This window comes from Triturus cristatus, chromosome 11 (genome assembly GCF_964204655.1).
Source record: "Triturus cristatus chromosome 11, aTriCri1.1, whole genome shotgun sequence".
Lineage (NCBI taxonomy): Eukaryota > Metazoa > Chordata > Amphibia > Caudata > Salamandridae > Triturus > Triturus cristatus.
The window spans coordinates 225235942-225262169 of NC_140594.1; the positions used below are offsets into that span (position 1 = coordinate 225235942).

The window sequence follows — 26228 nt, forward strand, 5'->3', positions numbered from 1 at the left end:
TGGCATGGGAAACGCTGACGCTGCCCCTGCGACGGGGAGGGTTGGGGGCCCCGGACATGAAGCTGTATGCTCTCTGTGCTCAGGCACAGTTCCTACATTTCTGGTCCCACCCTACTCCCTTTCAGCCCCACGTGGCAGTGGAGCGAGATGCGGTGGTGCCCCTTCCGCTGGGGGTCACGATCTGCACCAGGGCTCGCCGCCCGGGGGTGGACGTTGATACGGCGGAACTGTTGCGATGGGTGTGGGAGGAGCTGCGTAGGAGAGCACAGGTTCCGCTGCTCTATGCCCCCTCGCTCCCTCTGCTGCATAACCCGCTGCTGCCCTGTGCTGCTGATGGGATAGCAGGACACCTTGCTGAGAGGTTGCGTCTTCGTACACTTGCTGACCTTTTCCCTGATGGCAAGTTCATGCCTCCCCCGGCGCCGGGGGACGGGGAGATGGTGCCCTTTTCCGTGCTATTCCTGTACCACAAACTCCGTGCGGCGTGTCGGGCGCTGTCGCGGGAGTTCCCTGCCGAGCCGCCTGTCTTCCCGGCTTTGGAGGCGGTGGTGGGCTCCCCGTCTCCCCGTAAACTAGTCACTCGTATATATCGCCATATGCAGGACGTGGCTCCGGTTGCGGCGCCGAACGCTCTGCTACATTGGAACGGGGAGCTCCAACCTGAGGTGTCGGAGGAACAGTGGGAGTTCTGTTGCGGGCAGCTCACCGAGCTGTCGCCGAATTACAATTTGCGCCTCATACACTTTAAATATCTACATCGATTCTACAGGACACCCATCAGCCTGAAAAGGATGGGTCTTCGGGAGACGGATGACTGTTGGCGGTGCGGCTCTGCCGCTGCTTCCTTTCTGCATATCGCGTGGTCCTGCCCCAAACTGGACAGCTATTGGTCTCAGGTTTTCCTATTGGTAAACCAGATTGTAGGTCGAGAGGAGGTCCCCTCCCCCCTGAGTGGGCTGCTGGGTTATGTCAGAGACACTCCGCCACAGTCGCGCAAGCTGCATGCTTTGCTTTTATTGTTCGCCAAGAGGCGGGTGGCTATCCATTGGGGACGGCGGGGGGTGCCCACGGTGAAGGGTTGGTTAGCGGATGTAACATATGGTTGTACGCAGCTCGCTACTTTCTGGGAGTTGATGCCGGCTGCATCCCGGCCCAGGGACATTTGGGATCCGTTTGTGAGTTGGGCTCGTGAACATCAGCACAAAGACTCGGAGGCGGGTGGCCTGAGTGAATGATACGACAGGGGAAATTGCGATGTGTGGGCGCTGCGCTTTGCTCCTAACTAGCCGCGGAGGCGATGCCTGTGACATTTGCATAGCCTAGATGGCGATTCGTGTTTCCTTCCAGGGCTGCTCTATCTAGGTGCCGTTGCGGAGAATGAGGGTCTTGTGGGCTTCTGGACTGTGTTGATTGGTATGTGGTCCCCATCTAGGTATTGTTAAGACGACGATTGAAATATTTCCTTTTTCTGTCTGACACCGACTAGTGAGCTGTATGCACCACGCTCATGATGCTACATGGCAAGGTTGTTGTTTGTTCTTGTTGTTTTGACCAGTATACTGCTCCATGAACATAAATTCGACAGTGTATGTCATTGATTCGCGCTGATGGCGTGACGCCACGAGCATTAGCTGCCTGCCTCCGGGTTGTTGGCTAAATAGCAGTGTACACTGATGGCAAAATAAAGGTTTTGAACACTTAAAAAAAAAAAAAGTTTTTGGCAAATGTGGGTATGATAATGGCCTTAATACAACTTTTGACAAGCAGATTTCTCCAAAATAAGTTTCCAATTTGGCAAAAAATAGGGTACAAGATAGACATAAACAGTTTCTTTGCTTGAAAACATGTGGAACAATAAATATATAGGGAGGAAAGCATGCAAGTTTTAGAAGAGGACTTTGGAGTTTTTTCAAGCAATAAAGAACATTGATCAGATACTGTCATGGTATGCACAAATCCACACTTGCTGAAATACAATGCTCTTGTTTGTGCACGGCCCAACCCATGGGGATGAAATCCAGAGAAGAAACGGAGGGGTGTTGTAGTTTTAGCATACCTCCATGATTTCACTGTTTCGATTTTGTAACACGTTATTCACATATAGGATACCTGTAAACGTTAATTGGAATTTGCTGTGACAAACCGAAGCATGGGCAACTCACACAGGTTTTCATAATTACTGGCAACTCTATTTCCCACAAGGGCTCTGATAATTTCACATCGTGTTCCATAAACTAACATTAAGGCCGGCAACATGGCTCCGTGTGTTAAACTCTTGCTGCTGGCATTTCCTGGATCATGGAGGTCAAAAAAAGCAGTTCTGGCAAGGCCATTACAGTCTTCGAGATCTTTGAGCACACTAGATCGAACACCATTAAACTGGGCAATGAAACACAAAGTACTGATCTTTATTGTTACACCTTTACTGTTCCCCCACTCCCCTCCACGCTTCTTGGGACTTGCTCTCTATTGTTGTTTGTAACCCTAGCAATGGATGTAATGCTGTGGCGCGGTGTTCCCATGCCTATGTTTTTATTCTCTGGCAACTCATGTGGCTTTGTGGCACTGCTGATCGGCCGAATTTCTTTTGCTTGAACCCCTAGGCGCATTATGAATTGCAAATTGAAAGACAGAAAGAGGGCCTCATCTTGGCAAAATAATCTATAAATTTGATGGTACAGACACTTTTCCATGTGTGTTTGAGACAGAGCAACATGGCCGATGCCCGGTGGAGCTGCCTAGTGCGCTATAGAGGAGATAGGCTCTGGTTCTCCCCCCCCTCGGCCGTCACCTACCCAGCTGGACATTGGACACTGTTTCTCCTCGTCTACCCACTGTTATCTCCCCCCGGTCTTCCGACGAATTACCGATGTTCTGCCAAATTACGGAGTATATGTTGATGTTATTCCACGCTCTTGTAACACTCGTTTTAATGTGTAACACTGTTTCTCATTTTCCTATGTTTTTAATAGGCTCTTGTAACTGAATTAACTCAATGATCCTCATGTGAAGCGCTTGGATACCTCCGGGTCTAGCGAGTGCTATATAAAACTCAAATAAATTAATAAAACAATTTGAAGTCTGTTTAAAACTAAAGTGAATGCCACCACAAACTATTCTGAATACTGAATACAATGCATTCAGTCAGTGAAAGACAAATAGTATCGCCATTTGCACCCCTCAGTCCCCCCTCCACAAGAATACATACCCAATAATAACACACACACACAGACTGCTTGGTTGGGTAAAAAAGTGCTGCAGGTTTATTACATACGCCATTATGTAATAGGTGGGTTATCTTACGGGCGATCCAAGGGCAGGCAACAAACTGGGCCGCCTGCCCGCCTGATGAGCCGGGCAGCACTGGGGCAAACCCCGCCTTTGCTGCCGTCCAAGTGATTCTCTTACAGGATCACGTGACCGTTGGTAACTTCTACTCACGCCCCTTCACCTGGCGGATCGTCGCATAGCAATGCCCCCGGTTGTTCAGGCCCACAACCGTCCGAAGGACTAGCGGGGCGCCGACAAGGCTTCCAGGACCCTCCCATGAGGCTCCTCGGATTTGGCTCTGGCACCCCCTATGGTGCCACGCAGAGGTACCCTTGGTACCAACCTGCTTCCAGATCGCCCTGTAACTCCGCCACAGCTCTGGAGGTGGCCCCCGTCACCGCCATGGCCCCCCCTCACAATGGTCCCACCGGCAGGGCCACCAGCAGTGTCAGCCCTCGCAGTAGTGCCTAAGCCCCTGGTAACCACGGCACCGCTATTATCTGGCCGCTGCTCCCTCGGGTGGCAAGTCCCCCTGGCTGCCAAAGAGGGGATCTGGCAGAGGGAGTTTATTGATATTTTCACACTACTCATGCATGGGGCTAAAGGGGTTGACACCAGGAAGATGGGCGCCAAGGAGGACGATAAGAAGGTGCGCTTTTAAAATTGGCCCGAAAAGAACATTGTCACATGGGGCCAAGCCTTCGCCATATTGGCGGCGGTAATAATGGAAAGGTTCCCGGATCAAGGGCCAGGGCTATTTCGGTATGCAAGTGTTATCACGGAAGAGGCCGCAAATAGCGGGGGTTTGGGGTGGTACCGGTATGACTGTGACTTTAGGAAAAAAGAGGGCAATCTGTCCGGAATTAGAATGGGACCAACAGGAGGTTAGGCTTTGGGTCATGCATATGGGTAAGCATGCAGTGGAAGGGACAGCTAAGCCAAGCACCTCTAACTGGGACAAGAGTAAAGAGACAAAGCAGGAAGGGAAGGGACAGACAAGGAAACCCTTTCGGGGGGCCGTAGGGGTGGCCGCAAGCCGGGCTTTAGAACACAGTCCAACGGCACCTGCAGGCTGTTCAACGCCGGCTCATGTTCATGGGGCAAAGCGTGCAGGTTCGCCCACAACTGCAGCAAGTGCGGGGGCCCACACACCGCCTCCTCCTGTTCCAAGCGCGACAGCTCGGCCCAACCACCGGCCAGACAGGACAAGTAAGCACGGCCCGGTCCAAGCCCCTCCCACAACACCTAGTACCCTTTTGCCTCCCGACGGTACTGCAGGCCCCCTTGAGCCCCACGAGCGGGACCCTGGCCCCCCACCTCGGGCAAAGGTCCATCCCCCATTAGCATTGCGGCGTGCAAGGCAAACAAGAGGTCGCCAGCATGGTGGGGGAAGGCTATATAGCCTCCCCCCTCGCCAAAGAAAGCCCGGAAGTGACAACCCGCGTGTCACTTCCGGGCAGGAGAGAGGAGGGTGACACCGGCCGGCGTCCCCACCCCCTGAAGGGGGGGGGCGGGGAGGGGTGACCGGTGCCCAGCCGATACTAGGGCGCCGACCGCTCTAGTGCCCCCCTGCGGGGGCTGCGGTCGGCGGCATATACCACAATTATGGTGTTGACAGACTTACAAAATGAGGTCCTCAAAGGATTATTCTTCAGTAACCTACAGGGGCTTTTCCGGTGCCGCACTTTTTCATACTTGTTTGACATTGGCAACATGTCTTGCTGGTCTTAATGCACATAACGATGTACTGTATTTGTGAAATGAGTGGTGTAACAAGTGTGTTCACGTAGATGTGGACTAGGCATGAACAGGCCTCAAAATATAACTAAGCTTTCATTATTTATTTTGTGCAAGCTGACAAAATTGTTCTCTGTGTGAAAACAACTGTCATTCAGTCTATTTTGGTTGCTTCAGTGGTAGGGGAATTTTCCATTGCTTGCTAACAGGGTTTAAAATTAAGAAGTGCTGACATTCCTGAACATCCATATGTTTCAAATGGAAGGATTGATGGCCTACAGCTGCAAAATCAAACTCAACTCTATAAAGCGGAGGCAGCGTTGCGGGATTAAGCTTAAACATACTTATTTGTACGAATATTTGGTGTTTAAAGCATGCCTAAATAAACATACCACTGAACCTTATCAAATATATTACTTACAAACTCTCAAGCAAACTTATGGTGAACCCATAGCCTCCTAAAGATCATTGTTTTTGATTTCCAAATATGTATTCGGAGATCACTTACTTAACAGTTAATTTTTCACGGAATCCTACTGGTATTATACCTACCCATCAATGCAATGTAGGCAAACCTTAATAAATTAACGGAGTTAACACCCCCCACCCAAAAGGAATGGTGTAAAGGTAAACATATTGTTTGAAATATCTAGTAGGTCTGCTAGATATTAGGAGAACCACAGGGGAGCGACAGGGCACCTTTGCCTAAGGCTGTTTTTTACCTGTACTGCGAAAGAACATTCTTTCACTGTTCCTGATTGCACCTAATCCAGTTTTCTGAAAGGAGCACTTTCAGTGCCAGTTGTAAGGCCCAGTGGATGCACGATTTTTCTAACTTACCGAGAGTGTACCAAAATATCCTATGAGCCATATCATTATCTTGTGTGAACAATTTGCCCTAAAGCCACTCTCTTCAAGCGAATGAAGAGTCAACTTCATCAACCAGTTTTTCAAAATGGTTAGAAAAAACCTTGCATATAGTTTTAGGTGCATTTAATAAGGTTGCATGTTGAAAATCAGGGGTAGAACTTCAGGGTTCCTTTCTAAGTACATATGTAATATCAGGCTTCCTCTCTAAGTAGAAAATAGTACACCACAAAAAAACTCAGATGCTCAACAAAGGGCATAACATGTTTTTCAAAAAGTCTTTTTTCACTCGCTATAAAGATTTTAAAAAAAGTCCTAATCTGGCCCTTGCGCACAAGACAATTTTGTTGAGCAGTTTAAATGAACAATAATATTTACTGTACATGAACAATTCAAATTAGTACCCGTTATATTCTGCTTTAATATGAGTTCAGAAATAAACAGATTATTAACACTATCCAAAATTTCAAATTAATCTTCTAGGCTTCTTCAGGGAATTAACGTTTTTAGATACAACATTGCCAGCCAATTTGGAAACATGTTAAAAGAAGTGTCTGTTTTTTAAATTGAAAAGTGAGCGATTTGTGAAAACTCAATGCAATGCATTTTTGTTCTCTTTTTCAATGCGACTAGGTTTTCTTTTAGTTTGTGGCACAATACAAGGCGTTAAAATTTGAATTACAATAGAAGATCCAAATTTTGTTGTAACCAGCTTACCCATAACCTAATACATCTGTTTATTTAACCTGGATATAATTTAATCAGTCACTTTTTTGTACACCTTCTATCTCCTCAGCAATTTCATTCAATTGTGTTCGGTTTATACTTTGGTGGGACCACGGGACATGGTCAAAACAATATTCAAAAGAAATATATAACTGTATAAAAACAGCATACTTTTCACAATGTCGCACAAACTATCATGTTCGTAAAGAGACCTGCCAAATGGTAGGAGCCAAATACATCATAATTTGTAGAATGTATATTGTCTCTACTCCACATTGATTTACGAGGTCAATCTGCTTCAATGCAAAACTCAAGTTAGACGTGTGCTGTAATGAAATCATACCATGATTATCTACCCTTATATTGTGCAAAATAGGAGTGTCCAATCCCCAAATTTCAAACACAGTTGCTAACCCTGAAACTAAAGAATCAGAGTAAGTTGTGTACATTACATTCTACTCCTATTATTAGCTTACTTCAGGCATTAGGCACCACTTCAACTAATATAGACAATCAGGCTGAATCAAAGTATCTGGTATTACAGGAATGATGATCTGCACACCAGAGCTTTTATCTTACCTTGAGTTATTCAAACCTCTTGAGTAGCATAAGTGAAAGAGACCTCCACGAATGAAGGAGAAAATACATAGATACCCAACTATGTCTGCAGCAGACAATGTCAATCAGCCAAATGGCCAAGAACAAGAACTTAAAGTTCCATTTTTTTAATGATTAAAACCAACGTCTCCCTTCATGAATCTGTATGCAAGATAAGAAGTTCTGCAAGAACCCCATTCTGATGGCAATGATAGACTCACACTATCCAACGAATAACAATTACCCCAAGCAAGCGATGACAAATATATGTGTGCTGGATGCTACAGTTATAAAAAGAGCATTACTTAAAGCTAGATTGTTGCAGCAGTAGCTTCTCGAGCGTAAGGAAGAGACGGGGAAATAAAGACCATAAGCATTGGTGAATGCATTAGGTTTCGTCTATGTGATTAATAATAAGCTGTTTTTTGTTGTAAGTTGTAGCTTGCTGAGTAGTTGTACAATATAAGTTAAAGAAAGTCTGTTAAAGTGTTATGACTTGTTTATATACAAAAAGGCAATATATTGTGCTGTTGCTAGTGGTATAGTGCAGTCAAGTAATAGCAAAATTCTGAAAAAAACGAAATGAAAAAGGGAAATAATTGATATTATAGAAATATTACGTGTTTACAGGAGTTCTGACAACTTTTGGACCAAGTGCCACTGCACCTGCTGCACCATTCAAATCATGCTCCTAGTGCCTGCAAGATATCCGCATTTGTGACCACCTTTCAGTAGTAAAATATAGCAATATTTGGTTTTTAGAGGTGTTATGACAACTTTTGGCCCCCGTGCCATTGCACTTGATGCACCATTCAAATCATGACTCTATGGTCTGTAAGGTAATTGCACTTGTGACTTCCTGTTTAGTTTTAAAATATTGCAATATTTTGTGTTTAATGGGGTTCCTAGTGCTTTGGGCCCCGGTGTCACAGCACCTGCTGCACTATTAAAATCATGACCCTGGTGTCTGCAAGGTAACTACACTTGTGACTGCTTGGTTAGTAGTCAACTATAGTAATATTTGCTGTTTAGAACAGTTCTGACAACTTTTGGTCCCGGTGCCACAGCACCATTGAAATCACTGTAGTGCCTGCTAAATAACTGCACTTGCGGTTGCCTGTTTAGTAGTAAAGTTTAGCAATAGTCTGCGTTTAGTAGGGTCCCTAAAGCTTTTGGCCCTGGTTCCACTTCACCTGCTGCACCATTAAAAATCAAGTCCCTTTTAACTGCAAGATAACTGCAATTATATAGTAGTGAAATATAGTAATATTAGGTGTTACGAGGAGGTCATGACAAATGTCGGGCCTGGTGCCACTGCACCATTCAAATCATGACCATGTTGCCTGCAAGATAACTGCACTTGAGACTGCCTGTTTAGTAGTAAAATATAGCAATACTATGTGATTTGCGAAGTTCTGACAACTTTTGGGCCCAGTGCTACTGCACCTGCTGCACCATCCAAATCATGACCCTGTTGTCTGCAAGGTAACTGCTCTTGTGGCTCCTGTTTAGTAGTAAAATATAGCATAGCTCGCGTATATTAATTTTATTTTTAACTAGCAATATTTATTACAACATTTAGATTTTAATCATAATGACCAAATAGATTAAGCTGAAAAAATGAATCCGATAATGCCTACAATGTGCAAAGAAAGGTACTGAGGCATGAATAGGAAATGCGACAAATGATCTAAGGCTGAGGCATCTGCTTTACAGAACAAAGTAATAAAAAGCAAGCATTTCAGCATACTGTTAGAAGCGGTCTGTCTTTTCCGCGGGAAGAGATGTTATCTTGACAGTGAATTGGGCTTAAACAGTGTGAACAGCTTCAGTAGAAGTATCGTAAATCCGTGCAGCCAGTGGAAGTTAGCCACACAAAAAAAGTTCCACACAAAGTAAATGCATACAGTAATTCGGCCATGATCCGCTTTTAAGATGTATTGAATACAATAGATTTAACAAGCACAGCGCAAGCGCTGTTCAGGCGAAACCTAAAAAGAAACTGAGCTGAGGCCCCTCAAAGGAAACTGCTGAGCTCAACATAGGATGGTTCAGAACGATTACGTTCAGCAGAAATGGCGGAACTTAGAAGGGTGTGCATCGGTTCAGAAACAGGGACATGCGTATTTGATACATGCATGAGTCCATGCACTGAACTGGTGTGTATAGATTCAACTAAAAAGCTTTTTAAGCAGTTTATAGTTGCACCCCATAACCCTAAAGATAATCACGCAAAAGATTCAAAAAGATAAGTCATGTAAAAGTAAGCAAGGATGATTTTTAAAAAGTTATGCAGAACATAAATAACTTCGATCTAAAAGAAATTACAACTAGATTACGGTTACTGGCATTTGGCTTATGTTTCATCTTCATTATTCACTTGTACAGCAAGAGGATGTTTTATTCCCTCTAAGCTTGTATGGTGTGCTAGCAGCACGGATCCTCTGGTAGTGAAACAAGAAGAGCATTGGGGGGGATTAAGTCAGGTCTAGAAAGTGTTCAATGTTTTGGTATTTACATGAATGCAGGTGTTCATTTTCGTTGTTTCCCGGCAAATTGGTTACGTTTCTACTTATTTTTAGACAACAGTACATCTCCTGAAATATACTTTGCGCGCAGTAGGCACATTCTGGAATGCTCATGTTTCTCTCAGAGTAGGCCTTTCTCCATTGTCACTTGTTAAGAGTAGTATAGTCATTTAATTGAAAATGTAATTTACCCCACATTTTGGTTCTTTTGTCGATGTAGTCTTTATTAATGTTATGCTTTTGATATCTATCATTCTTTAGTTTAGTTTCAACTTCAATGTCTTTTTATGTTACAGTTTAGTTACTGGGACCTTCAACTGCAGTATCAACAATGGACAATGGATACATGAGAAACATTCACTTACTGGAGTCTATCCTGAGGGTTGGCTTTACGTTTTCCACTAAGTACAGATGCAGGGTCCAGCAAAGAATGCTCCCAAATGGAGTTTGCGCCATTATTATATAGTGTTTGGACCATCTGAAAAGCAAACATGTTTAGTTGTTAAAATGAAAAACATGGTGCAGCCTGGTTACATTTAAAAGAACTGATTAGGAAACAATATTAGGTTATTTTTCTTTAAAATAGGAATTTGAAGTCCCATAAATACACAGTAATTTAGACAAGTCAACAATTTCTAAAGTATGTGCGTTTTCCAACACCTTAAAGAAACAACAACATATATAATAGAAGTTATGCACGTTTTTTTTAATCATGTCAAAACCGGAGAAAGACTCTTAAAGCAGCTATTAACATTACATGGAAAGTGTGTTTTATAGAGAACAGTTGAATTAACAGGGCGCTGGAAATCACCTACTCTCAATTCTCGAGGATATTGGGCATTTGTCCAACCTTACCTTGCATGTAGTTGTGGCGTTATCTAAGCTCTCCACCTAGACCAACACACGCCGATATATTTTTGACACTGAATGGTAGCGTTGGCAAGCATGAAGGTATTGCAACTAGGTCAGATTTGAGCAATCTATGTCATAACACCAAAGCAGAAGTACTGTGCAAATTTTGTGACTCACAAAGCCTTTTTGGTAAGGTATCTACATTGAACAAACACAAGTGATCCCACAGCAGATTTTCCAAGCGATCTACATTTCAGAGATAGGTGTCCTTGAGAACACAGCACACAGGGCAAGAAAGAGTAGGCAAAAGATTTCTGTAGTTTGGATTAAGGAAAAACATCTGTGTTTACCTGTTTTATTCAATCCCTTTCCCAATGCTATAACGTAAATTAAATTCATTAAAATGTAACTGTTGGAGGAGCCTAGCCTGCAGCCGAGATGGCCGCCTAGCTCTTCGGCTCCGCCGACCCTTTCGCCCTTCGTCGATATCCTGGCAAGAATCCTGCGCCTCCGAGCCCTACGCTTACCTGCGCCACGTCCCTGACCACGATACTTTGACTCCGGTCGAAAACGGAGCTCCCCCGGCGGAGTTGGGCCCCGGTTTCCATTCCGGCCTTCCAGGCGGTCGCGGCCGGGCCATTGTTTAGTGGGGACGGCCGGCGGCGACAACGATAGCAGCGGCCGCTGTGGAGAGGGAGGAGCCGGTACACCGGACCTGGAGCGCGGCGCTGGGATTCTCACAGCAGCCTTTTTCGTGCTCGGCTGCCCAGCGCGCCCCGCTCGCAACATTGTATCCAGCTCCCGTATACTGTATCCCGGCCCAGCTGGGAGAGGGCCGGGATCGCTTCTTTGTTGCAGCCTACAGCAGCGGACGCCATCTTCCGCATCGGAAGCCCTGGTCTCGCCGGTGGGTTTCCCTGCACCACAGATTCTCCTGTCCCTGAAGCCTTTCCACGACCGGCTGCCTCCACGTTTCCTGCACCTCCGGGGCCCCGCAGAGAGCTTATCACCTTCCAGATACCGATGGTTGGTGAGGGGGGCTTGCTCCCCGGGGCGCTCGATGGTTGCTTGCCTAAGATGGCGGACGCAACAGCACCCTCCATCCTTGATCCACCGCTGGGGCTTCGCGACATCCTGGCAGCACTGGAGGACCTGTGGTTGGCCTTCCGCGACTCTGCCACTGGTTTGGAGGACCGGTTTGATCGGACTTTTTCAGCTGGCCATGATGATTCTCCAGTGCGGCATGTTAAGCCACATCTTCAGTCGACTGTCGGTGGATCACCCGAGTTGAGGTATGTGGCGGTGACGGGGGGACGTGTCCCAGTGCCCGCTGCGGTACTCCTCGGCTCTGCCCTGGAGGAGTCTGACAATCCTGCTCCCTTGGTATGGCCGGAGCTTGTGCCTCAGCCGCCGTTTTGCCCATCTCCTTTGTCCTTTGGTGCCACGTCTCTGAGCGTCCTCCTGGACTTGCTTCCTGTACATCGGCCGGCCGCTACTCTGGGATTTATGCATCGTCCTGCTCCCTGTTGTGCTAGCCACCGCATAGCAGTGGCGCATTCTGTGGTCCTTTACTATCGAGCTTCGCTCCAGTTTGACTTGTCTCTTACCCCTCGATTGCTGCAACGGACTCCATGGTGGCCCATCCCGTCCAGGTTGGCTGTACTGCAATTGGACTCTGTTGGACTGCAGATTCGAAGGGGCCAAGGCTGAGGAAGGGGGTTTTTCTTGTTGCACATTGATACGTATATGGCTGGGACTGGGACTTGTGACTGTTGGAGGTACATGTAGCAGGGTGTTAGGTCGGGGCCTGGGGTTGGGTGACCGCGGGTGACGATTTTGCTTGTATTGAATAGATCCTTGGCCCTCCTCCGATCAACCGTGACATTCTTTTTCTTTTTCTTCTCTTTCTCTTCTCCTACATTTCGGGTACTCTTTTGGGGCGACAGACACACTGCTAGGGGGGGTAGGCCGTAGCCTCTGCATGCGTGTAGGGTGGGGGGTATATTTCCTTGTTGGTTTTTTTTTTTCTATGGGCCTCCTTTTTCTTTCTTTCTTTTCTCTCTTTCTCTTCTCCCTTTCTACTCTTTACCTTTCTCGTTTGTTCTCTCCTTTCTTATTTCTTGGGTCGAGGGGAGGATTGGGAACTTGTGGGTAGTGCTTGGGGATCGTCATGTGATATGCTTCTTTTCTATCCTGATTTTATTGAGTGCGATTGATTACCTTACGGATAATGCTTGCTGACTCTTCTGATGATCGTTGCCCACTATAGTCCTAACTGCATTGCTCTGATTCGGATCCTTCCAGACCTGTTGCTATGGACTTATTTCAAAACTTTATAAAACTTAAACCTCATCATCCTGCGCTCGGCGGCACAATTGTGTATAACGTAATCTGGTCTATTTGTGCTTGTACTGATATGCTGCTGAATCGTATAATTGCTTGCTGATGTGCCCCTTTTTTTTTTTGTCGAGGCCGGCCTGAGGGTTGTAGGCCCGTATTTGTCTGCACATACTGTTAAATAAAGGTTTTCCAAAAAAAAAAAAAAAAAAAAAAAAAATGTAACTGTTTTTTTGAAAGAAAGATCCCGCTGGACTCTTACACTAAACTAAAACATTCCCACAGACTGTAGACAATTGGAGGTTCAATATTAAAGCTTAAAGGCAATTAAAGATCCAGTTCTATAGGTTAAAGGCACAATTAAAGCTTGCAGACAACAGCACATTCCAATGCTAATATAAGGTTTTAAATGCTTTCTAAGCTGTTCACACTCCGTTCCTGATCAATTTTCATCATCTACAGGTCCTACTCCTTTGCTCCCTCACTTCTCTGGCAGTAATGCAGGAGCACAGCAACACATGAAATGCCATGTATTTAATAGATAGGAACAGGATTTCAGCCAAGCCAAATCAATTTGCCAGCTGTTGCCTAGTGTTGTGTGCATGTCTCCGACTCAGACAGAGCCAACGGATGGAGCCTGGAATATTCGTTGTGGTAATCAGGGTGCCTGTGTCGGTGTCATTTTGCATTTGCTATAATTATGTTTTCGCTGTAGTGCTGTTGTACTTTCTGTGTTGCAGAGCTATAGTTGTGCTTGCAATATATTATCTTTGTGGCATTCTGATGGAAAGTTGTGTTGGAGCTGGTTGTAAAGCTCTGCTGAAAATATGGAATTGGTGATCTATTTATATTTTAGAGCTGGAGTTAGTTGGCTGGACAGCTTCTACTGTACCTGGTGTTGTGAATCTAACGTTTTAGTGGATTTGCTTAGTACTTTAGGTCCCTATTGTCAGTCTGTATTCTTTCACTATGGCATAGCTCTAAGGAGATGGTCTTACTTGCAGGCAGTGATCATGTCATTAGGCTCAAGTACCCTAAGAGCTTCACTGCTCAGGCTGCTTACCCACCACTATAAATATTACTGCTTGAAGAACTGTTCCCCTTTCGAACATTTTTTACTGGATTTTAACGCCACTAGTCTCGAAATTAAATAGCATACAAGAGGTGGAATTGCTTCAGCAATCCTGGCAGTCTGGGCTATTTAATTTATGTCAGATAGGACAGAAAACAGGCACACAGACTTCCAGCACCTACCCAAAGACTAATTGAGTTTGTTCAGCAGATGGAATTTTATAGTAATGGGGCATATGCTTATGCTACAGAGCCTAGCTTTCATCATTAGTGAACTGAAATCAACCTCGTCTCTCCGGTTGCTGCTCAAATGCCTCATAAGTAACATCTATTCCTCCACTGAGTTCGTAATAAACACCATTTGCCTCACTGAGTATCCCCAGGGCCAATATGGATATCTACTGCTTACAAAAGAAGTTAATTGTCGATTTAAGGGGAAATTATCAAGTTGATGGGAATACAAACTATGACTTGCCACTCTTGGAACTTCACATGAGCATTCCCAAGCAAAATGATATATCCACAAGACTGTTTCACATGTGCAACGCAACCTTTAACTGTATCTAGATTGACCATATTGATTCTGTTATACCTGGTACCATTGGTGTGAGTCTCCCTTCCATTGTTTGATTGCCTCCTCTGTTTTTGATATGTTGTGCTGGTTTAGATGCTTTGGGCACTGTGCCACTGCTATTCAGTGCCACAGTGCAAGTGCTCCCTATGTTAAATTGATGTATTGATTAGTGACTCCATGATTGGGTTATTTGATTTACTTGTCAGACCTTAGTACAGTGTATCATGTGTGCCCAGGGCTTGTAAATCAAATGCTGCTGGTGGGTTTGCAGCACTGGTTGTGCCACCCACAGAAGCAGCTTGTAAAGTGTATCTCAGGTCTGTCATTGCAGAGCCTATGTGCTGTCTGGTACTGCCATGCTGATTGACCAAGTGCACCCACTTGCCATTTCCTAAACCTTCCCTTTTCTTCATATCAGACACCCCTATGGTAGGCCCAATGTCAGGTTGCATTGTAAGTATAAGGTAGGACATGCCCTGGTGTGTGTGGCATGTCCTAACAGTGAATTACAGCCATTTTCGTTGTTCACTATTGCACGGCTACCTGTTCCCCATAGGCCAGAATGGGCAGTTTGATTATTACATCTTATAATCCTAACTGGCTCAGGGAACTAGGTAGAAATTCGAGTTTAGAATGCCTGAACTCAGAATGATAAAATACATCTTTTAGTGAAGTTGGTTTTAACATTTTGTGTTTGAAAATACCACTTTTAGAAAGTAGGTATTAAATTGCTTAACTGTCCAAGCCTGCCTCTGCTAGGTTGTATATTGTGTGTCTGGTTCTGTGAGTGACAGGGTCTGGGGGATTCAAGGAGAGAGGGTGAGTCAGCACAGGGCTGAATAGAGAGATAATATTCATGTAGATGGGTGGGAGGAGCTGCACCTGGGACTTGAATAGGGCTCTGCCTTACCTCCACAATGCTGGGTCCACCTCCTGTGGTGCGTCTGATGTCCCTGGCCTGCACTGTGAAAGGAAAGAAGGAGTCTTGTTAACAAAGTGCTCCAGGACTGACCAGAACTGGTTTGGACTAGGCAAAGGCCTCTCTGCCTTCAGAGAACAAAGAGAAAAGTAGTATAAATATGGGGACCCAGACCCCAAGACTTTAGATCACTTCTGGAACAACAAGACGAACCTCTGCCAAGGAGAAGAACCAAAGGAAGCTGTAGGAGTTGTACTGCCCCCCTGCCAGTGTGCTGTGTTGGCCTACAGTGGTGTCTTCAGTTCCAAGGAGAGGAGAAGGAACTTTCAAAGGACTTTCATCATCTTGCAGAATATTACTCCAAGGGCTTGAACTTGTGCTTGCCTCCTGCTGAAGTCTCAGGGACAAAAGACTTGACCACCAGCCCCCCTCTGAATTTCCTTGCTGGGAATTCTATCTGCAGAACCCTGCGTGTCACTGGGAGCTGGAAGTGCGACGCAACAAGAAGAAGCGTGTCGCCGCCGCAGCTGCAGTTGTCGCATCTCCCCAGAAGCGTGTCTTCGTCGCAGCGGTCTGCTGTCGCTTCCTCGAAGAAGTGTGACGCCGCCATAGCATCACCGGAGAAGCGTGTCGCAGGGCCTGTCGCGGCTCCAAAGTACAGAGTCGCCGCAAGGCTGCCAGGCCGTGCATGCATCATCTCAACATCGTCGCATCAAGGGCACCATCTTATCGCATCGAGGCGCCATCTTGCCACGTCGCATCCGGGCTGCAGCACAAGAATCTACGCATCTCCTCCTCTCCGGTAAGGATCAAGACGCATCCCCTACTCTGCGCAAGCATTGAGGCGCGATGCATCGTCTCCCCCGAAGCAAGGAACCAACGCATCTCCAACGCTGCAAGCCTTTTGTTTATTTTGCGTTGCGCATCCAAGTACTTTTGTGAGAACTGTGTCGCATTTACCATCAACTTGAACTAAGTTACTTCTACCATCTTTAAGTCAATTTTGAGTACAGTATTGTGGATTTTTGTCATTTGTGGTCTTGTGTTAAGTCTATATAAAGAATACTTATTTTTATAAAACCTGTGTGGTGTCCCTCTGTAGTGTTTTCACTGTATTATTGAGTGTGTCCACTAATGCTTAACACACTGCCTCTGAGAAAAGCCTGTCTGCTCGTGCCAAGCTACCAAGGGGGTGAGCAGGGGATTTCCAGTAGTGTAATCCCCTTTCCCTGACTTAGAAGCAAGGGTCCCCATTTAGTCAAAGGTACCTACCTCTGCCAACTAGAGACCCCCAGTTCTAACAGTTTCCATCTAGCCAAAACGTAAATTAATGAGGAGACCTCATACGGTTAGTACCTTCTGTGTACGTCTTTAACTTACTTAAAATAGCAACGATGTGCTGGAGGACTTGCTGCTTTCATGTGGAGTGACATTCCCATTTCTTCCTCGGTCACCACTTATACTATCATTTCTACTCATGGTATTAAGAAAATAAACACGAAACTAAGACTGCTTTATAGACACCGAGATAACTGCAGCTTGGCAGACTCACTGTACCCAACTGATAATCTTCTTGGAGCCAAGAACTACACCAGTTGTAGGCGATTTCAATTTGCATAAGGACTCACTTGTAGTCACATTACTAATGCATTTAACAACCTGGCCGCAAACCCCCCTCCCTCCACAAATGTGCTTCAATGCAATGCTCCCTGGTACAAGCAACAGCTGAAACATATAAAAGAGTTGAACAGAATGAATGAATTTTTGTTTCAATTAATAAAACTTGTTACAAAAAGACATACACAATATATCCTTTCATAAAACCTTATTTGATATCAATATTACCTAAAACACATGCGTAACATTTTGTTTAGTTAATTTCAAATCATTGGAATTATTTAAATACAAAAGATGAAACAATTAAGACGTGGATATACGTTCATTGTTAAAAGGTTAATTTGGAATTTGTCAATATTGCATTTGCCCAAGCTTGACTTTCGCTTAAAAGCCTTTGGAGTTGCTGTGCGAATTTTGCTAGCCTTGCCAGTTCCATCTGGATGGCCACAGTAAAAAGGTGTACCATTGCTTCTATACAAGTGCGAGAACCATACTTGCACAAAATTTGGACGAATACAAACGAGGTGGGCGAAAGATTCCTCATACTGGTGACACAATCTGCAGTAGGTGAGCATCGCCAGGGATTTCTAGCGGACGTTTATGTCTTTAATTGGCAAAGCCATAAGTCTAACTGACAGAATTTCTTTTAAAATTGATTTGTTCAGTGCACAGTTTAAATAAGGTTGGCTTAATTTGTCCCTGTATGAGCTGGTAATAACCCAAATGTTACTTTCACAGGTTTCAATTGAGCCCAGATCTTCTTGCCTGGATAAAAGTGTACCAAGGCATTCGGGCATGGGCAGGAATTTGGAAAATCAGTTTAAAGGCATGGCAGCAGGTGGTCTCCTTAGTATTAACCAGTGCTCCGGGGAAAACTAATTGCCCATAGGAAATCGAAGGCAGAAGCTTACCTCTTATTACCTTTCAGATAGCCTCAGTAGATGGACTGTACAATTTAGCAATGAGTTTACACGTTGCGTAAGTCACTGCCTTGGCCTTTGCTTCCATGGAAGAAATGGGTTGATTGGGCTACCGTTACTCAAACCAAATCCCCAAATAGTTATAATTGGAGGCGGTAGTAATCCCCATGTTGCCAAATCTCCAATGATGTGTAAGTTTATTGGCATGACTTCCGAAAATAACACTGATATATAGATTATATATATATATATATATAGAGGACCTGGGAAAGGGGTAGGTGATCCCTTTCTCAGTCAGGAGGGTAGAGAGGTTCTTCCACCTTATGGAAGGGGTACAGGAAGGCTACGACCTACCAAATTACTGCATATAAACAAAAAGGTATCCCACCTCGTATTAAATCTTACATGTCAGGATAACTTTTTAGAAACACGATTGTTAAAAACGTATAATAGTCTGCTTACCATGTCTAGTGAGCAACCAATCATGTGACTCTGTATTTGGTTTTAAAAGAAACGGATTTGTTCGCATGTAGTTGTGTGATCAAGGGAGTTGTCCCGAAACGCGTTACGTGAGAGAATAAATATCCAAGCCGGATGGCAACAAGCAACTCCAGTGTCGGTGTCTGATTTTTAAAGGAAATCGGATTTGGTTGGAATACTGAGCCGCTGCATTGCTGGAGCAGCGGGAAACCGACGCGACCTCGTTCAGGAGCATCCTCGATTCTCCGGCATAATTCTGGTTTTCAGTGTTTTCAACACTACGAGGAAGCCCCCCCAAAGCCGCTCTTCTTTGAATGTGTGATCGTTGGTCGTAGTGCTGTTCCGGACGGCGGCGAGTTTCCCTGGGAAGCAGTTCATCGAAGGAGCACGCTAAAGAAATCAACGGTCAGTAATCTCAGGCAGCGGGGAGAGGAGCTATGGCTTAACAAGCACGGCGGAGTTTGCTAAGCAGGCAAAGGATACATTCAGCGTTTTATTTATTCGACAAGCGAACGCTTTGTTAAACAAAACCAATGTATAATGGATACCTTAATCCAACAACGTGAGGCGACTGCTGACTCTGTATTCAGTGAGAGATGCACCACAGCGGTAAATTCAAAACCTGGGGTGGACTCAGCAGGGAAGGAGTCAAGTAATAACATTGTAGCGCTAAAGAAAAAGATTGAAAAGTCACGTCGAAGTGAGATTTCAAAGTGGTGGGAGGTGAAGTCATTAAGCAGGTACCTGGATGTGGGGAGGGTTCCCCGAGGTCTGCGAGTGTTGACAGCCCCCACGTATGAGAATCCGGATCCCGAAATGCTCAAGGAGTGGGCAGCGAACAACGCGCATGCTTCGGAAAATATGATGAAGATTCTGATTAAGTATGCTGTGAAAGACCGGGAAAGAATACTGGCCGAAATTGAAGTGCTGGAAGCAGAATTATTTAAATGCTTGGGGGAGGAGGATGCAAACAAATTCAAATCCGACCTCAGTGCTCGTTTAACAAAATACGAGCAATCAATAACCGCACGCAAGGCTACAAAGTTTCACCGGGACAGGCAGGATTATTTGTTGGGTCAGATTTACACTTTTGCACGTCGTTTCGATTCCATCCGCAAGCAACGTCTATCAAAGGCAAATGCGACGGTGTGTAACCCAAATTCTAGTATCCAGTCTTCTCACATTCCTGGTGAAACTTCTGACCTGAGTTCAGTAGCTAGCTCCGATGTAGAATCACTCCCGGAGGATGGAGCATCATTACCATCAGTAACGACGAACCCCCCGTCTGTAATTGAGGAATTTGGTTTTTTATACCAGGATCGGACACAAAATCTACGTCCGCCGTTTCCAAATCAAAGAAAAGAAAATTACGCAAACGAAAAAACCGACGGGGCAAGCATGGAACTGCGATCAGGAAAGAAGAAGCAGTTCCAGCGCAAGGGATGGAAGAAATAATATCAACTGTTATTAACTTAACGGATCTCTTATTATCTGAGGAAGAAATAAAAATCCTCTCACTTGGTTTTTCCTTTTGTAAACGTGCTAATTTCAATTACACGCAAACGCGCATTGACTTTTTCAAGTTCGTGAGGAAACTGAAGTTGAGAAAATTCTTTGACACTAAAATCATTGGTCGGAAGGAAAGAAACCAAGAGGTCAGTGAAGAACCTGGTAACCTTGATGTTGGGGACATGCAGGTACTATTTGACTGTCAACAACTCATGAGGGAAGGAGTGGGTGAAAGTATGGTGGATGAAATTAGTCAGGCTGATAATTTATTCTGTTTAGATGTTTTTGACAGCTCTGCCACCAAATTTAGACCGAAATCTAACTTTACACCCAACACCCCGAAAGATGCGTTAGACCTATACTCCGACCTAGTAATTAAAGATCTAAAAGAGATATCTTTAAATTCTAGCAAAGAATTTTTGAAAAATGAAACGGGTTTTGACAAAAAATACCAATCTGTGATGGTCAAAATTCAGAATAGACCAGACATAGTAGTGAGACAGGCCGACAAAGGGGGCAATTTGGTTCTGTGGTCCCTAGAAGCTTATAATGGTGAGGCAGCTCTGCAACTGAGGGATAAGGAGTGTTATTCACTGGTCCCTCACAGTAACCTAGTGGAAGTCAAACTTAAATTTGACAAGGACCTTGCGAGATGGCGAGGATTAGGTTTAATTAATCAGTCAGAATATTTATTTCTGAAGGTGGATAAACCAGTGGTACCAATATTATACCTAATACCAAAAATCCACAAAAATAAGGACAATCCGCCTGGGCGTCCCATCATTTCTGCCATAGGGAGTCTGTTTGAACCAACCTCAAAATATCTGGACTCTTTCCTACAGCAATTTGTAAGAGCACTACCAGCCTATATTCAAGATTCGAGGGACTTCTTAAATAAAATTGAAAATGTAAAATGGGAAGAATCTTATCTCCTAATAACGCTAGACGTCGTGAGCCTCTATACAAGTATCGCCCATGAAGATGGGCTAAGGGCTTTGAGGCACTTCCTAAATTTGAGACCTATTAACCTCTACCAACACACCAACATGTTGTTGGAGATGTGCAGGTTGTGTCTCACCAATAATCATTTTTTATTTGGAGGTGACACCTACAGGCAATTGAAAGGCACGGCGATGGGCACCTGCTTCGCCCCCAGCTATGCCAACCTACACATGGGCTGGTGGGAGGAGCAGGTGCTCAGAGTTGAGTACATCAACGAATGGAGAGATCATATCATCAAATGGATTTGTTTCATTGATGATTTATTCATCATATGGAACGAATCCAAAGAATCGGCCCAAAAGTTCATCGATAGCATTAATGTAAACAAGTTAAATCTAAAATTCACTGAGGAAATAAGCACTGAGAGAGTAACTTACTTAGACCTAGAGGTATATATTGCACAAAATTCAATTCAAACCTGTACGTACAGAAAACCAACTGCTGGAAATTCAATTTTACATGCAGCTAGTTTCCATCCAACCAAACTCAAAATGAGTATCCCATATGCAGAGAATCTAAGAATGAAAAGAAACTGCAGTGAACCGGCTGCTCTAGATCAAGCCCAGGGAGCATTAACCAATAGATTCCTTCAGAGAGGATACAAGTTGGACACATTAAATCAGGCAAAATTGAAGGTACAAAAGATGGAAAGAAGTGCATTACTAAAACCGGATGGTGAAAGAGTGGAACAAAAGAGGAAGCAGACTGAAAGTCAAATCCGTATGATTACAGGTTTCAGTGCATACCAGGCCAGAGTGAGAGACAGCCTGAGTAGGCACTGGCACCTTGTCAGACAGGATCCTGTGCTTCAAGGGAAAATTTCCAGATATCCCTTGGTGACTTTCAATCGTGCCAAATCAATGAGGGATGATTTGTTCAAAACTAATATGGAAACCAAAAAGGGAGGTGGTTGGCTTAAAGTCAGCCCTGGTTTCCATAAGTGTTATAAGTGTAAAGCTTGTAGGTATGGCAAGAACACGCAGCAAATAATATCCCCTCTTTTGAACAGCCCCTGGAAACTAAGAAAACCTCTTAACTGTAAAAGTGATTTTGTTGTTTACATCTTAAAGTGTTCGTGTCCTAAGATGTATGTAGGCAGTACTATCCACATGGTTCATGTACGGATACTGCAGCATCTTAGGGCTATAAATAACAACGATAAGAACTATGTAGTTGCTCGACACATAAATGAAATCCACAAGGGTAATACGAATGACCTGGTGTACTTTGCTATTGACCAAGTTCCCAAAGATCAAAGAGGGGGCGACAGAGAAAGCAAATTAAGAAAATTGGAGTCGAAATACATACTCATGTTTAACACAAAGAAGCCTCACGGTATGAATGTCGAAGAAGATTTACATGTACATTTAAAATAGAGGTACCGTTATTAATTGGTCTTGATCTTAATTTTATTGCTATTTTAAACTTGCATTATGTCACATATGATTGTTCCTCCTATGTGTTTTTTATTTGTAAATACATCGTCATAAGGAGAGTCTTTTAGTAATGAAAGGACTTTGATAAAATACATTGAAAGGATCTATTATTAATACTGTATTGCACTAGCACTTTGTGATAAAATTGCGGTTTTTGTACATAATAAGGCACTTGCACTTTATGAAAACAAGCACTAGCACTTTATCATTTTAAAATCTGATCCATGTACTACCTTTGAAAGATTAGGCAGTAATATATGTCCTTTTATTCTTCCCCTTTATCCCCTCTTTTTTACCAACAGAGGTTTGAAATGAAAAAACCATCGTGGGTTGTTTTACACAAAATGAATTATGGATAAAGATCAATTGACGATGTATAAATATATAAGTTGTAACATGGAATAACAAGGACTATACGTAAAAGAAATAATGATGTAAATTATTCTAAACAGTGTCAAATTTTCTCTATACTTGATTTGTGCCTAGATGGATGAGTCGATTAAATTGTAAATATATGAAGTAATATGTATCTTTTTAAATTTAATCCATCTATGACTGGCAGTGAAGTATAAATAATGATGTAAAGAGTTCAATGGCACTATGTCAGGATAACTTTTTAGAAACACGATTGTTAAAAACGTATAATAGTCTGCTTACCATGTCTAGTGAGCAACCAATCATGTGACTCTGTATTTGGTTTTAAAAGAAACGGATTTGTTCGCATGTAGTTGTGTGATCAAGGGAGTTGTCCCGAAACGCGTTACGTGAGAGAATAAATATCCAAGCCGGATGGCAACAAGCAACTCCAGTGTCGGTGTCTGATTTTTAAAGGAAATCGGATTTGTTTGGAATATATATATATATATATATATATATATATATATATATATATATATATATATATATATATATATATATTACCTACTGGCGGTCGCCAGTAGGTAGTTATAGTTAAGACCACGTTTCCATAGGAAAACCTCAACATTCTATTTTGAATAACTTTGGCGCCGGTCGACGAATCCTCGCGAATTTCTCAAAATAGGTGGGGCGCTACGCTCCGCTCCTACCCTGAAAGTCTCGGGGGGGATCCGTCAAGCGGGGGCTGAGATAAAAGGGGGGTCCCAAAACGCGTTTTTCCCATGCATTTTTCCATAGGACCTTTAGAACGAGCTACAGCCCGAACGGCTGAACAGAATGACTCAAAATTTGGCAGAGAGGTAGTCCCTAGGTCAAGGAAGTGCCTTTTGTAGGTTTGGTGTAAATCTGTTCAGTAGATTCTGAGAAAATAGCCTTTAAATCAATATATATATCTGAGCCCGCTTACGGTACGCTTACGGTAAGCGTACGGTGGCGTGCGCGAGCGCGATTCTGATTGGCTCTTAGATCTTAGTAAACATTCGAATCGGCCGAAACCAGGAAGCGGCGGCCGCCATTTTGTGTATTTCACTCTGAAAAAAAAGAGTGAAAACAAGGAAAGGGGGCAATGAGGAGAGTTACAGACCCCCTAACAATTGTAAGGGGGTCAAAGAAGGACAGAAAAGTACAAAAAAAACATTTATTGATTTTAAAAAAAATCACGGGGTACGCGTACGGTAAGCTTACGGTAAGCGTACGGTAAAAAAAATAAAAATAAATAAATGAAAAGCAGATTTAAGAGTTTAGAAATTAGGGAGCTCTAAAAAGAGCTGTTGTGTTTATGAAGTCATTTTTTTAGTGGTACCTACAAGTAAGTACCGATGCAGAGTCTAAGGTTCAAGAGGAAGACTCTGTTCCCTTCATCATTGAAGTGCACACCATCTCCTCTATAAATGTCTTGCATGTCATAACGCAAGTTGTTGTGGTAAATGGCACCCATACCATAGTCACGGAGGAAAGCAGAAACAGATTTGTTGACGTGCTTTCTTGCTTTGTCAATCTGCGGACAGAAATGATTGGACCAGTTCCATTTTTGCCTTTGGCATATGTTGGAAAACACAAAGGCAGTTTTAGGGAAAAGTGTAAACAGTTGTGCAAAGGTGTCCTTCATAAGCATTTCCAGACCTACCCCAGTCAAAGTGCCTAGGTCATTGCCACCACAGTGCACTATTATGAGGTCAGGGTGTTGGATTTGAATGAAGGATTTCACCAATGGCATCAATTGGTGCCACTTTAACCCTCTGTGACCAATCCATTTAATGTCTACATTTGGCAAAGCAAGGTCTCTCACCATATCTGTTTTCTCTGCAAACTTTTCACTCCAGAAGACATAGCTGTGCCCTACAATCCACACTGTGAACATCTTCAAAGGAGAACTGGATGCACTCAGGAGGTGTCTTTCAGTAGAATGGCAATATGAAAAGAAAGACAGTTTGGAAATGGAGGCATACATATTTTTTACAAAACAAAAAGAACTGATTGGCTGTTTCATACCATTCTAGAAAAAAAACTAGGCTGTATGTGAAAATTAAAAGAAGCATGTTTTGTATTGGTACAAAAAAATGTGTAACCAAAGAACAGTACTATGGATTTGCTGTTAGGTTTGAAAAGTCAAGCACTCTTGCTCTGTGGAATTGAAACATTGTGTGTCGAACTTCTGACCTAACTGCACACAGCAGTGTTCCATGAGCTGTTGCTATGGTAGCAGGCAGAAGTCAAGTTGGGGGAAGGGTACTAGGCAGAAGTCAAGTTGGGGGCAGGGTACTTTTGGAAAAGGGTTGGTTTTCAACCAATAGAAATGTGTCATTACATTTGAAAAAAAGGGGGAAGCACTGAGATTTGAAACTTACATGTATATGTGTGGAAAAATAGAGGGAAAGTTTGCCATTATCTGGTTCTGCTGAGAGGAGAGAGGTGTAGAGAACAGAGATCCTGGCTCTGATAATCTGCTGTTTGAGTGTCACATTTCTTTCAGAACTAACTAATTTTAAAGGTGAGTTTACAGTTTGAGAGGGTATGTATGTGGTAACTTAAGAAATGAATAATAGAAATGGGAATTGTTTTTGTTGTAGTTACACATGGTGGTTTCATAATGTGTCAGTGTGTAAAAGTGATTTACATTTGCCCCTGAAAAAATAAAAGAGCAGTAAGTGTGCTTTGAAATTGGCAAAGAAATTTCGTTTTGGCACTAATGTGAAAACATGACTCTGTGTGCATAGAAGAATTATAGACAGAGATTTATTGCGTCTTGCTCTGGTGATTTCACAGTTGCATTAGATGGAAAGGGGGAGCGAATTTTTGGGGGAAGAAGCAGAGGCTTAGCATACACCCATGTCCTTGCCGTGTATAGTCATGCACAGTATGTACAAGCCAGTGGGGTTTTCAGGTTTAAGTCTGTAATGCAAATACATTCAGCATCACTAAGGCTGGTTGCCCTTGGTGGAGTGTAGGCAGTCACAGAGAATGCACATGGTGGTGGTCTGAAAAAAAAACAGCTTGGTCACGTGCAATTAAATAAAGCAAAAATAGTGGTTTCATAATGTGTCAGTCTGTAAAAGTGATTTCAAATTGTAAAAAGAGATTTTCACTTGCCCCTGAAAAAATAAAAGAGCAGTAAGTGTGCTTTGAAATTGGCAAAGAAATTTCGTTTTGGCACTAATGTGAAAACATGACTCTGTGTGCATAGAAGAATTATAGACAGAGATTTATTGCGTCTTGCTCTGGTGATTTCACAGTTGCATTAGATGGAAAGGGGGAGCGAATTTTTGGGGGAAGAAGCAGAGGCTTAGCACACACCCATGTCCTTGCCGTGTATAGTCATGCACAGTATGTACAAGCCAGTGGGGTTTTCAGGTTTAAGTCTGTAATGCA

General features: G+C 43.7%; 1 protein-coding gene across 7 annotated transcripts in view; it reads right to left on the reverse strand.

Moving 5' to 3' along the window:
• GIT2 (GIT ArfGAP 2) overlaps window positions 1–26228 on the reverse strand; it is a 668976-nt gene that overhangs the window by 513859 nt on the left and 128889 nt on the right. For all 7 annotated transcript variants that reach the window (XM_085633297.1, XM_085633301.1, XM_085633299.1 and 4 more), the window contains exon 3: window positions 10091–10203. In XM_085633297.1, the coding sequence (XP_085489423.1) occupies window positions 10091–10203 (113 nt within the window). The remainder of the gene's footprint in view (window positions 1–10090; window positions 10204–26228) is intronic.